General features: G+C 36.3%; 1 protein-coding gene across 2 annotated transcripts in view; it reads left to right on the top strand.

Moving 5' to 3' along the window:
• Nucleotides 1-13,874, top strand: part of LOC306886313 (formin-like) — an 85,218-nt gene that overhangs the window by 10,970 nt on the left and 60,374 nt on the right. The window contains exons 1-2 of one of the 2 annotated variants that reach the window (XM_079443320.1): nt 8,223-8,944; nt 12,019-13,033. In XM_079443320.1, the coding sequence (XP_079299446.1) occupies nt 8,691-8,944; nt 12,019-13,033 (1,269 nt within the window). In that variant the 5' untranslated portion in view covers nt 8,223-8,690. Of the gene's footprint in view, nt 1-2,673; nt 2,847-8,222; nt 8,945-12,018; nt 13,034-13,874 lie in introns of those variants that run through there. The other variant, XM_079443319.1, reaches the window with a different exon arrangement.

Raw genomic sequence — 13,874 nt, 5'->3', positions numbered from 1 at the left:
TGCTAGCAGAATTACATGAATATGTTCTGTGCTGATGCTGACGATAGGATGAGATGAATACGCAAATATATTTACAGCAAATGATCTGCGCAACAGAGACTCGACTGGTTTGACAGATTTGCACATACTGTATAAAGGGACATTTTTGCTTGCTGCGTTTTATAAAAACAATTATCTCAGAAACAGAAGTCGTCATAGTTTGGTGAACTACAGTGGTATACTTTTTGAATTCAAAATCAACTGGACTCAAACACAGGAGGACTCTGGTAGTATAAACAGGAGTATCTATAATATAATCTCTAATACAAGCTTATGTTATCAATGTAGCATCAGCACAGACGTACTGAACCGCTCCGTTCATTCACTATGAATCAGCCTGAGGCTGTTAAACACTGACAGATCTGTGTGCTGTAATATAACATCTCACGCACACACACTCTCTATCTGACAGCTGCTCTATTAACCCACTCTGATCTGCCTACTGTATAACCGTATATCACATGAACAGACATGGAGAAGCTGTTAAAAAGTGTGACAACTAGCCCCGGTCTGGCCTATAGAGACTGCATTTGTGTGTCAGATGCACATTTTTTGATTGAATGGATGAAAATGTTTAGTTTTAGTTTAGTTGAGTTACTGTATACTGTAAAAATAAATAAAGTTACTTAAAATACATTTTAAGTGAGATGAATTATGCATTTTATGTCAACTGTCTGCTAAGCAAAATTTCTCATTTTAGTTTAACATCATTTATTAAAATAACAAAAATAAAATAATAAAATGACTATATAAAAATAATGAAAACTACTTGAAAAACAAAAACTGATAAACATTACAAAAACAATTTACCTAAGGTTTCAATAAAATATAAATATAAATTCAAAATATTAATAAAATATAATAGCGTAAAAACATAATATAATAGTAATTTCACTGATACTAAAATAACAGGTTATTAGCATTAGTTTGAGATCTGCTTTACACTGATGTGTGATCATTTAAATAGTTGATCATTGTAATGACTGACTGTCAGAAATTCGATTAGTGCTCACATGGTGGTGCTGTTTAATTTCTAATTCTAATGAGCTCATTAGCTGAAGGGGAGATGAAGATCGTGTGAAAACAGTGCAGCTGCTTCTGTTTGGTTGTGGTTTTACTGTAGTATTGATGGCAGAAGTGCAGCTGGAGCCGGACTGGACGAGCATCTTCATTTCATGAGTTTTGAGAATAATTCAGTGCCTAAGAGAGAGATGCAATCAATCTGACTGCATTTGGAACAGAGCCGGGCGTTTAGTCAGCGTTTGGAGTCTCGGTGGATGCATTATCATAATGAGACGCGATTAATCACTGCAGCCTTCATTCACATCATCAATAGTATTTGTAATGCCACTGACTGAGAATTTGTAGAATGTACCGTATGTGAGATAAGATACAGCTGAAGTTGTTCAGACGGTTATATCAGGAGAGAGAGCGATGCTGTATATGATTGTGTTATGTGTTCAGGTCGGCTGGGGAAGCACACAGGGAGTAAAACACTGGATGTTTGATGTGGAGCTGTATAATTCATTCACAGCGTCTCACATACAGCCTACATATAGACACACAGCACTGAATGTTCTTACACTGGCATTGTGTTAAAATATAAAACACTAATACAGCAGTCTGCCCGTTTCTGAACAGGATTCACACATGCAGATCAGTAATTGTTAATATTTTTTATTAACTTTTAATATGCAATAACTTTTAGAAGCAGAACTGTACTATTTATTTATTTATATTTATTATACACACACATGCATGCATATATTTAAGAAAAATATGTTATATTTTTATATGAAATATATTTATATATAATACAAATTATATAAATATAATTATATACATGTAAATATTTTCAAAATATATCCTGTATGTGTTTGTATTTATATGTACACAATAAATATACACACTCATATATTACGTAAACAAAAACGTTTATTTTGGATGCGATAATCGTTTGACAGCACTAATATATATAAATAAATAAATATATATTTTACACTGGATGAAGATGAAACATTATTTCACCCATTTTTAGATATTTTCACAAAAGATATTTGAAACATTCAAGTAGAGAGTTTATTTGCACATGCTTTCTGTGTATATCAAATCACTATTTTTGTAAGTTTAATTTGATATGGACACCAAAATGGGATGTCTATATATAAAATATAAATTGGACCAAAAAAACGACTTGCTGCACGTAAATGTAATTGAATAAAGACACTTTTTTAAGACTCTGTTGCAGTCGCTTTTAAATAATATTACAAGTATAGGATCAAAGTCATGTGAAATATTGTAGAGAAGGTAGCCCTTCTGAGACAGACCCATGAATTCAGCTCTGATTTTGACAGGCACTGTTACAGACAACAGCTCTATGATTATTCATAATGATATTATATATGACTGATGGTGTGTGTTGATTACATCAGACCTCTGGAGCTGCTTTATTGCATTAGATCAGAGTCTTTCTGAGCACAGATGCTCTTTAATATCAGTAAAGACGCATATATATTTTAGATACCTGACATACAAACAGTATTTTGTACTAATGATTGCTGTTATCATTAAAGCAGGGACTTCATTCAAGAATTCCTCTTCAAAAAGTTAAAGTGTTGATCATTTTTCCTGCAGAAAACTCTCTGTTGCGTCCGGAGGATATCTGGATGCTGGATGCGGATGAGTCCATTACCCAGCAGGCTTTGCGGTGTCCCAGCAGACCGGATCACCTGGACTTCCTGAGAATCACACCGCCGGAGGACGACATCATCGGAGACACTCCGTACAATCCCAAACTCGGATTAACGGTGAGTCGGTCAGCGCTGGGATGAGATTACTGTACCCTAGACTTCTGCGTTTATTCTTCATGTTTATTCAGTAAGCAGCCTGTTTAAAAATAATATAAAGGTAACTGTGACTCAATTCTGACTTTTTTCTGACTTTATATCTCTGAATTCTGACTTTATATCTCATAATTCTGACTTTATATCTCACAATTCTGACTTTATATCTCATAATTCTGACTTTATATCTCACAATTCTGACTTTATATCTCTGAATTCTGACTTTATATCTCTGAATTCTGACTTTATATCTCACAATTCTGACTTTATATCTCATAATTCTGACTTTATATCTCTGAATTCTGACTTTATATCTCATAATTCTGACTTTATATCTCTGAATTCTGACTTTATATCTCATAATTCTGACTTTATATCTCACAATTCTGACTTTATATCTCACAATTCTGACTTTATATCTCTGAATTCTGACTTTATATCTCTGAATTCTGACTTTATATCTCATAATTCTGACTTTATATCTCACAATTCTGACTTTATATCTCTGAATTCTGACTTTATATCTCACAATTCTGACTTTATATCTCATAATTCTGACTTTATATCTCTGAATTCTGACTTTATATCTCACAATTCTGACTTTATATCTCTGAATTCTGACTTTATATCTCACAATTCTGACTTTATATCTCATAATTCTGACTTTATATCTCACAATTCTGACTTTATATCTCTGAATTCTGACTTTATATCTCACAATTCTGACTTTATATCTCACAATTCTGACTTTATATCTCACAATTCTGACTTTATATCTCTGAATTCTGACTTTATATCTCTGAATTCTGACTTTATATCTCACAATTCTGACTTTATATCTCTGAATTCTGACTTTATATCTCATAATTCTGACTTTATATCTCACAATTCTGACTTTATATCTCTGAATTCTGACTTTATATCTCTGAATTCTGACTTTATATCTCACAATTCTGACTTTATATCTCTGAATTCTGACTTTATATCTCATAATTCTGACTTTATATCTCACAATTCTGACTTTATATCTCTGAATTCTGACTTTATATCTCTGAATTCTGACTTTATATCTCATAATTCTGACTTTATATCTCACAATTCTGACTTTATATCTCTGAATTCTGACTTTATATCTCACAATTCTGACTTTATATCTCATAATTCTGACTTTATATCTCTGAATTCTGACTTTATATCTCACAATTCTGACTTTATATCTCTGAATTCTGACTTTATATCTCACAATTCTGACTTTATATCTCATAATTCTGACTTTATATCTCACAATTCTGACTTTATATCTCTGAATTCTGACTTTATATCTCACAATTCTGACTTTATATCTCACAATTCTGACTTTATATCTCTGAATTCTGACTTTATATCTCTGAATTCTGACTTTATATCTCACAATTCTGACTTTATATCTCTGAATTCTGACTTTATATCTCATAATTCTGACTTTATATCTCACAATTCTGACTTTATATCTCTGAATTCTGACTTTATATCTCTGAATTCTGACTTTATATCTCACAATTCTGACTTTATATCTCTGAATTCTGACTTTATATCTCATAATTCTGACTTTATATCTCACAATTCTGACTTTATATCTCTGAATTCTGACTTTATATCTCTGAATTCTGACTTTATATCTCACAATTCTGACTTTATATCTCTGAATTCTGACTTTATATCTCACAATTCTGACTTTATATCTCACAATTCTAAAGTAAAGTAGAAAGTAAAGTCGTGACGTATTGTCAAGTATGGTGACCCATACTCGAAATTGGTGCTCTGCGTTTAACCCATCCAAGTGCACACACACAGCAGTGAGTAGTGAACAAATGCACACACACGCACGCACACACACACACACACACACACACACACCGTGAACACACACCCGGAGCAGTGGGCAGCCATGCTGCGGCGCCCGGGGAGCAGTTGGGGGTTCGGTGTCTTGCTCAAGGGCACCTCAGTCGTGGTATTGAGGGTGGAGAGAGCGCTGTACATTCACTCCCCCCACCTACAATCCCTGCCGGCCGGGGACTCGAACCCGCAACCTTTCGGTTACGAGTCCGACTCTCTAACCATTAGGCCACGACTTCCCCCAAATTTTTTTAAAAGGGGAAGGGGGAAAGGGACGTTCTCTGCATTGAACCCATCCAGGTACACCTGGAGCAGCGGGCAGCCATCAATGCGGCGCCCGGGGAGCAGTTGAGGGGTTCGGTGCCTTGCTCAAGGGTCTCACCTCAGTCGTGGTATTGACCTGAGTCTCGAACCCACGACCTTCGGGTTACAAGTCCAACTCTCTATCCATTAGGCCACGACTGCCCCCTTTATATCTGACTTTATATCTCACAATTCTGACTTTATATCTCACAATTCTGACTTTATATCTCATAATTCTGACTTTATATCTCACAATTAAAATTTTTTTCTCTGAATACTGACTATATCTCATAATTCTGACTTTATATCTCATAATTCTGACTTTATATCTCACAATTCTGACTATATCTCATAATTCTGACTTTATATCTCATAATTCTGACTTTATATCTCACAATTCTGACTTTATATCTCACAATTCTAATTTTTTTCTCTGAATACTGACTATATCTCATAATTCTGACTTTATATCTCATAATTCTGACTTTATATCTCACAATTCTAATTTTCTTCTCTGAATACTGACTATATCTCATAATTCTGACTTTATATCTCACAATTCTGACTTTATATCTCATAATTCTGACTTTATATCTCACAATTCTGACTTTATATCTCATAATTCTGACTTTATATCTCACAATTCTAATTTTTTTCTCTGAATACTGACTATATCTCATAATTCTGACTACATATATCACAATTCAGACTTTTTTCTCTGAATTCTGAGTTGTTTCTGCCACGTAATAAAATTTTTAAACTTTTACATTTTGTATCTCACAATTCTGACCTTTGTTCTTGCAGTTGTGAGTTTATAACTCTGAATCTCAGAATTGTAAGAAAAAAAGTCAAAATTGTGAGATAAAAAGTCAGTTACCCTTTTATTTTATCCCGTGGCGGAAACAGCCTTTCATACATAAGAGACTTATAATTGAGAACCTTTAAGAATTATTGTTTTTATAGAACATCTATTGTTCTTATTTAGTTTTTGTCAGGTTTCGTTGCTCATCTGTGAACATTCTGAGAGTTTTTATCTCCTAAATGATGACAAAACACAAACACATACTGAATAACCAGATGTGCATGACAGACATAACAAATAGTTTCCTTCAGTCTTCAGAAACACTTAGGCCTAGTTCCTCTGGACTTGTGGACTAAAGCTTACACAGTCACACACACACACACACACACACACACACACACACACACACACACACAGGCTTTGTGTAAAAAGTCTTTCAGGTCCAGAAGGCACGTCAGTAAATCCAGATTTCTCAACTCAGTGAGACGCTGGAGACTCGTTTGTTTTTTAGAGGTCAGGTCTGATTCAGCAGCAGAACATGTTAATAACTGCACTGAGAAACTCCACACGTCTGAATAATCCTCTCCTTGTACACTGAAATATGTTCTAAGGGCATTTCTCTGAACATTCAAAATGTCCAGGTCCTTAAATGTTTTAGAAACATTGTTTCTTGGTTTTGTGAACGTTTAGGGAACATTCCATTTTGCAAACATTGTTACTTTTTAACATTACCTTTGAATGTTCTCAGAACGTTTTTGAACGTCCGACTGAAATGTTTCAGGAAAAACGTTCCATAAATGATGTATTAATAATGTTTTGTGCTAACTTTGTGAGAACATTATTAAGACCAGATAACTTTTAATGAACATGCTATTAACATTACTAGAATGTTTGCTCATAACTTTAAGAGAACCCTCTGAGAACGTTCCCTGGGTTAGCTGGGTTCACATGGGACACTGTTCATCGTGTGTGTGTGTGTGTGTGTGTGATTAACATCAGTAAAGCTGAGTGAAATGCCAGCATACTGACACACCCGTGACGCGCCTGAATCTGACTGCACTGGAAAACACACTGATCTCAGATCAGATTAGTCGGGCGTGACACACACACACACACACACACCACAGTGAGCAGCAAATGTCAGATGAAATGACTGAATGATCAAGCCTTTGTCTCAGAACTATGAGACGGCGTGTAGTTTGGGTGCTTATGTTATCTGGTCCTACAGGTTAAACTAACTGCTTCTACACCAGCGTGGAGCTTTAGTTTATATGGTGTTTCTTGTTCTTAAGGCTCAAGAAACAGGCGGCAGTAAGTTCATAAGCGCTGGTTCTCTTGCATAAGAAGAGCTCAGAAGAGGCCGGACTGCTTATAATGTAGGCCACTACACATGCAGAACTAATTCAGCTCTGTATTCTGGTTTCGGTAGATGGACTAGTTTCATCTGAACCGAAGCGTGGGTTTCGGCTGAACTTTGGCACATGTTGTTGTTGTTGTTTCATTAAAGGCACTCTTTTCTTCAGAATGAATTTCCTTTCTTCCTGAAACATGTGGCAAACAGTCGGTGAAGTTGAGCGGGATCTTTGCCAGATCACTGTGACGACCGGAGCGTTTGGGTTCTGGAGCGGAATGTGTTCAGAGAAACACAACGAACACGCAGACCTGGGCCCGTATCCCTAAAGATTCGAAGAATCCTCTCAGAGAGCTCCGAATTTAGCTTAAACATTTCTAACTAGGAGTCTTAGCTTAAAAGTGATTCAGGACCAACCTGAGAGCAACTCTGAGCGAGAAAAAGACCAACACTTTTATCTTAGTGAGGAGGCGGGGCTGACCCCATTGCTAGCTATGACACATTCTTCAGAAGACTGTGATTGGTTGGTTGTCCAAAGAGGAAATAAATGAGCTATAATAAATGATTATTAACCTTCACTTTGAAATATATATATACACACACACACACACACACTTAAACTTTGGTTATATTTTTCATGTAAATTTTTTATTATACATTTATTATATAAATATTTATAAATAGATTAGAGTCCTTTTATGTGTTAATGAAAACCTCTCATAGCGCATTTATGTTGTGTCCTGCACAATTTTAAGATCTCTCTGGTTTTCTAATCTGCTTCCAGTCTCTCACCGCAGGAAATAGTTCAGTAAGTTTGCAGAACACTGATTCTCTCTGCAAGCGTGATTCAGTATTCAAGCACTACAGGTCAGCGCTATAGCAACAGAGAGGCGTGGCCAGTGACCTCAGCAGAGCTGATTAAAGCCACTGTTGTAATAGTGAAGCTCCGCCCACTCCACCTGACCCTGCAGGAGATTACAGAGAGAGAGACACATCTCAGTAACCAGACACTCGCAGGTGAATATCTGCCAGGTTCACTGCTGAACAGAGACAGAGGGAGTGGTTAGAGAGCAAGTAATCAGACCTGCGTGACTCCCTACTCTCCAAAGACAGCACTGAACTTTCTCCAGGAGAAACACAAGCCTCTGCCGGAGCAGGAAGTGCTCTGGAAAAAACCCTCAGGAATGTTTAAGGGAAATATCTGGAGCTCGTATCCGTTAGATCTGTAAGTTTCCTTGAACTAGTTCAACACTTTAGACTCTCTGTTTGGTTTCTCTCATTGGAGAATCACACTGAACTGCAGTAAAACTACTTCTGGAGCAAAAGTGTTTCCAAATGCAAAGCCGGGGATTTTCAGGCACAGAAATCTTTTGTTTTCTCCGGTCTGTGAAACTAGAGCGCATGCAGGTCGAAGTAAAACCACACTAAGTATGCAGCTATTGGGTGTCACCTCATAGCATTCGATGCAAACAGCGATATGGATTCAAAGCACACTGGGATCTCTTCAAGGTTTTCCACGTCTGATGAGACGACGGCTGTGTTGACGTCATTTCGAACATTACCTGATGAAGATGCTAATGGTTATAATGGAGTAGCAGATGCTTCGAGACCGAAATCTGGAGATGGTTTGGAGGAAGACGTGGACCGGTCTTCTGATCCGTATCTGGTGCAGGTGACCCGAGTGGAGACGTACATCGACGATGAGGAAGACGCCACAGGCCTTCAGAGAAGGTCAGAGCAACCAAACTATTACTTTTTCCTGGTTTTCCAGGACAAATATCTGAATATTCTTAAACCAAGATGCATTTACTTGAAGTAAAATGACAGCTTTATTTCTGTAGGGCTTTATACAGTACAGATTGAGTCAAAGCAGCTTCACAGAAATAGCAAAATCAATTTGGAAACTCAGATTCAAGACAGTAGTGTCATTTCATTTTATTTATAAAGCACCACTAAACACAACTGCCGTTGACCAGTGTGCTGTACAAAGAAAGTAACCACAAACAGAAATAGTTCACACATAAAACTACAAGACATAAGGCAGAGCAGAAGCAAATCACGAAAAATAAGCCTGCTCAAATAAAAACGCTTTTAACCTAGATTTAAAAATTGATAGTGTAGGGGCGGTTCTGATTTCTGTAGGAAGACTATTCCAAAGTCTCGGAGCAGCTACTGCGAATGCTCGATCACCCCTAGACTTGACTCTGGTTCTAGGAACCACTAAGAGCCTTAAGTTGGCAGAACTAGGAGCTCTTGCAGGTTGATGGTCTGTCAAAAGATCTGAGAGGTAAGAGGGTGCTAAACCATTTAATGACTTAAAAACCAGTAAGAGCACTTTAAAATGAATCCTGTAGCGCACAGGTAACCAATGTAATGACTGAGGGATTTGGGTAATATGTTCACGCTTACGAGCTCCTGTCAGGACTCTAGCAGCTGCATTCTGAACCATCTGAAGGCAGTTTAAGGAGGATTGAGTTATCCCCTAATAAAGAGAATTACAATAATCGAGCCTCGTGGTGATAAAGGCATGAATTACTCTTTCAAAATTATTAAAAGAAAGAAAGGACTTCATTTTAACCAGGGTTCGCAACTGATAAAAACTTGCCTTCACAATTTGATTGACTTGTCTATCAAGCTTAAGAGCACTGTCCATCACCACACCCAAGTTTTTCACATATGGCTTTACATAAGGTGCCAGGACACCAAGATTTAGGTTTGGTGTACCGTGTGTATCTGAAGGGGTAAATACCACCATCTCTGTTTTGCTCTCATTAAGACTTAAAAAATGTAGAGACATCCATGCTTTGACATCCATGAGGCAGGCGGTCACCAGGTCTAATCCTTCCTTTTGTTTCAAAGGGATATAAACTTCTCAAAGATAGATCCGAGAGGAAGCATATACAAGGAAAATAACATGGGAGCTAGAGTAGAGCCTTGAGGGACCCCACAGGTCAGAGGTACAGAGGACGAGTGAAATTTGCCAATATTTACTGAGAAACTTCTGTTCGTAAGATAAGACTGAAACCAATTTAAGGCTGAGCCTCTAATGCCCACTGCCTGTTCTAAGCGGGACAGGAGAACCTTGTGGTCTACAGTGTCAAAAGCTACTGACTCTGTAGCATACACACAGACAATTTAATACAGCATTAATGATATTAAAAAGGGTTCTAGGATTATTATGATTTTTATCTATGAGAGTTGAAAAATAGGCTGATTTAGCCACTCCCACCGCCTTCTGATACTTAATAAGTGAATCCTTTAACATTTCATACGAAATCTGTAATTTGTCCTTTTTCCATTTCCTCTCGGCCCTTCTACAGGCCTGTCTCATAATCTGAGTGGTATTATTCAACCATGGCTCGGGAGTTAACTTGTGATGTTTAGTCCTCAGTGGAGCCACGGAATCCAAGATAGAAAAATTTATAATTTTGACTATTGCTACAAATATACCTGTGCTACTTATGACTGCTTTTGTGCTCCAGGGTCACATATAAGGGTATGTTTACATGACAGCAGTGTACTAAATACAGTTTATCGAATACAGACAACAAAAAACAATCCCCGTTCACATGGATCCACTAAAACAGCTTAAAAACTTTCACTATGCAAACACGTAATACACACACACAACATCACCGATTTTACAAGTTTGCTTTTCTGTAGTCGACATGAAGACGGTAACGATCAAAAATGTGCACGTTTTCAAAAGTTTGCATTTTCAGGCCACCTAAACAAGTTTGTTGTGAACATGAATGACTAAGAAGTTGAAAATGGTGTCGTGTAAGAGTGTACCAAAATATCTTGAGAAACAAACTTTGTTGAAAATACTTTGCCTAATTTGGGCTTCCGGGTTAAAAATGGCCTTTTAAAAGTTGCTTGTAAATCTCTCCCTATGCTATATTATCAGCAAATCATATATCACTATATAATCTAAATCACTATATTTTCAGTTTGTTTTCTTAGCACAGGTTTTGTGTCTTTTTGGAGCTGTTTGATCGCAGGGTTCATTGATATGAGGTTATGCACCTCAGTTTTTGCCTATGATCCATCAGTTCCAAAAACAAACAGAAAACCTGTGCTTATTGAAAGACAAATAACTGAGAAATAATATAGCAAAATGGAAACAAAAATTTAAAATTATATTTAATAATAATAAGCCACTTTTGTGGGATAATTTTTACTGATAAATTTTGACAAGCAACACTACAAGTGTAACCAAAAAAATAATAATAATAAATAGAAAAAAATATATTAAAAAATTAATTTAATCCAGCATTTGGAAATAATATTATAGTATAGCGGGACAAAAAATAAATAAATAATAATAATAAGCAATTTTTGTGGGATAATTTTTGCTTTTAATTTTTGACAAGCAGCACCACAAGTGTTAAAAAATTAAAAATAAATTTATTTTTTGAGAAGTTGTTTTATCCTGTGTGAGCAAAGTCAGTAAGTTTTAGTCCAATACTTTAACATTAACTAGCATTTTCAGGAAAAACAAAATGCAGCACAATAATAAGGTTTAAATAAAAGAGGAAACAAGTTTATTTATATATTATTTGTAATAGATTATTAGGATTAAACCCCTCTGACTAATATTTTTTTTCCTTGTTTTAAGCAAAAACTCACTTTATTTTGATGTTTTTTTCCTCCAACATTTTTTTTTAAATAATAAATACTGTCTTGTAATCTTGATTTAATTATGATTTTTGTACTGGAAAACAAGACAAAAATTATTTTTGCAGTGTGAATTTTGGTAAATATGAGTGTAAAAACTCTGCTTTAAATCTTCTTCTTGTTGACAGGGAACATGAAGGATCTGAGGAGAAACTCGAGCCGTTTGTCGCCAAAGCCGAGAGTCTCGTGGAGCGATCGCTTAAAGACACTTCGATTCTGAGCCGGACGGGCTTGTACGGAAAAATCAACCGCTCGCTGGATTTCTCATCCCGCATTTTGGAAGACTCCAAGAAAGAAGTGCCATCTTTGAGCGTTCATAGAGTAGATTCAGCGTCAGAAATACTGAACAGAAGTTTCACAGGCGACTCAGACGTTAGCAGCTGGAGACGAGACCTTGCTCTTCACAAACCTGTGTCTGAATCAGATGTTTCTTCACTTTCAGAAGAAGGGAATTCAGAAGCAGATCCAGCGTCTCAAAAAGGAGATACTGAGGTTTTACCCACCTCAGATCCTCAGCCGGAGACAAAAGGTCTTTCAGAGACGGTCTCGGGATCCGAGCGCGTGCCAGATGCTCTTTCTCCTCCTCCAAAAGACTCCAAACTGGACAACAGCTTGGCTAAAAGCAGCGGAGACAGATACCAGCTTCCGGCTTTGTTCAGTGGTTTACGAGTGTTAAAGAAAGGAGCAGTCGGAGACGAGAGGGAGACGCTTTCAGAAATCAAACAGCGAGACGCGGACCGAGCGCTGCTGAGCCTCAAACAACACGTCAACAAAGCCAAACTCGACCAAACCACCAGCACTGGAGTTACTAAGAAGAAAAACCAACCCAGAAGATTGTCTGAAATCACTGGTTTGCTACAGAAAGCGGCGAACGCTGAACTCAAACAGAACGAGGACAGATCCATCGCTCCGGATCCGAGCGATGAAGTGAGCGCCCCTAAAACAGTGACGGATACATCGTTTGATGCTTTAAAATCCAAATTATTCAGCACTAAACCGGCTAAAAAGGATCCTGTGGATGGAGCGCTGGATCTGGAGGCTGTCAGGAAGAAGAAGAAGAACGAAAAAGAGCTGCTGAGGTCTATCTTTGAGAGACAGACTAAAGCGCCGCTCGCTGACACCAAGAGTCCTACAGAGGAGAAAGTATGTATTACAGATGATTTACCACACCGCAATCAACGCCAATCCTTAATTATTCAGTCGTCATGATGTTTAACATGCTTATTCATTGAAATAAATCCAAAGTGTCAATCATTTCTAGTATCATATTTACAGTAGTTATTTATTTTTGTGTTTTTCTCTGATTTTAAGGGTCCATTGCTACACGTCAGTGAATTTATTTGAGAAAAATGACTGGAAATAAATATGTTTTGAAGGCTAAGAAAATGGTTTATTTTGTCCCCATGAAAAAAAATAAGTATTATTGATTGATTGATTGTTATTATTTAGGTTTTTCTGTTTTATCTTATTTTAAGGGTCCAAACAAATGTTAATAAAATAGATTTAGATTGACAAAATGTTAATTATTAACGAACATTAATAATAATAATAATACATTTGATTTAGTACATTTAGAAATGTAATTATTTTTTTAAGGGTACAAATGAAAGTTTTTGCTAAATGTCAGTGAATATAATTTACTGGAAAACATTTACTGGCAATAAATAAATTATTTAATGAATGAATTGATTAATTATTTAATATGATTGTTTACAGGCAAAGAACATGGTGCAAATACTATTATTTATTATTTAATTGTTTTTATGCAGATGTATGCTAATACAGATGATTTATTACATCTCAATCAATGTGATCATTCATGAAGGCATAGAAAACATATAGCATTTATCTGTTGTATCTAATAATATTAATTAATGCACTGTGAAATAACGCAAGCAACCAGTGAACAGTGTTTTTATCAACTAACAATACTTTATTAATTAATTGTATTAATTTAAAAAAATAAAATAAACAAAATAATTTA

Source organism: Barbus barbus, assembly GCF_936440315.1.
Source record: "Barbus barbus genome assembly, chromosome: 20".
In the NCBI taxonomy this organism is placed as follows: domain Eukaryota; kingdom Metazoa; phylum Chordata; class Actinopteri; order Cypriniformes; family Cyprinidae; genus Barbus; species Barbus barbus.
The sequence above is the reverse complement of the archived record's forward strand: the minus strand, read 5'-3'. Positions and strand labels throughout refer to the sequence as shown.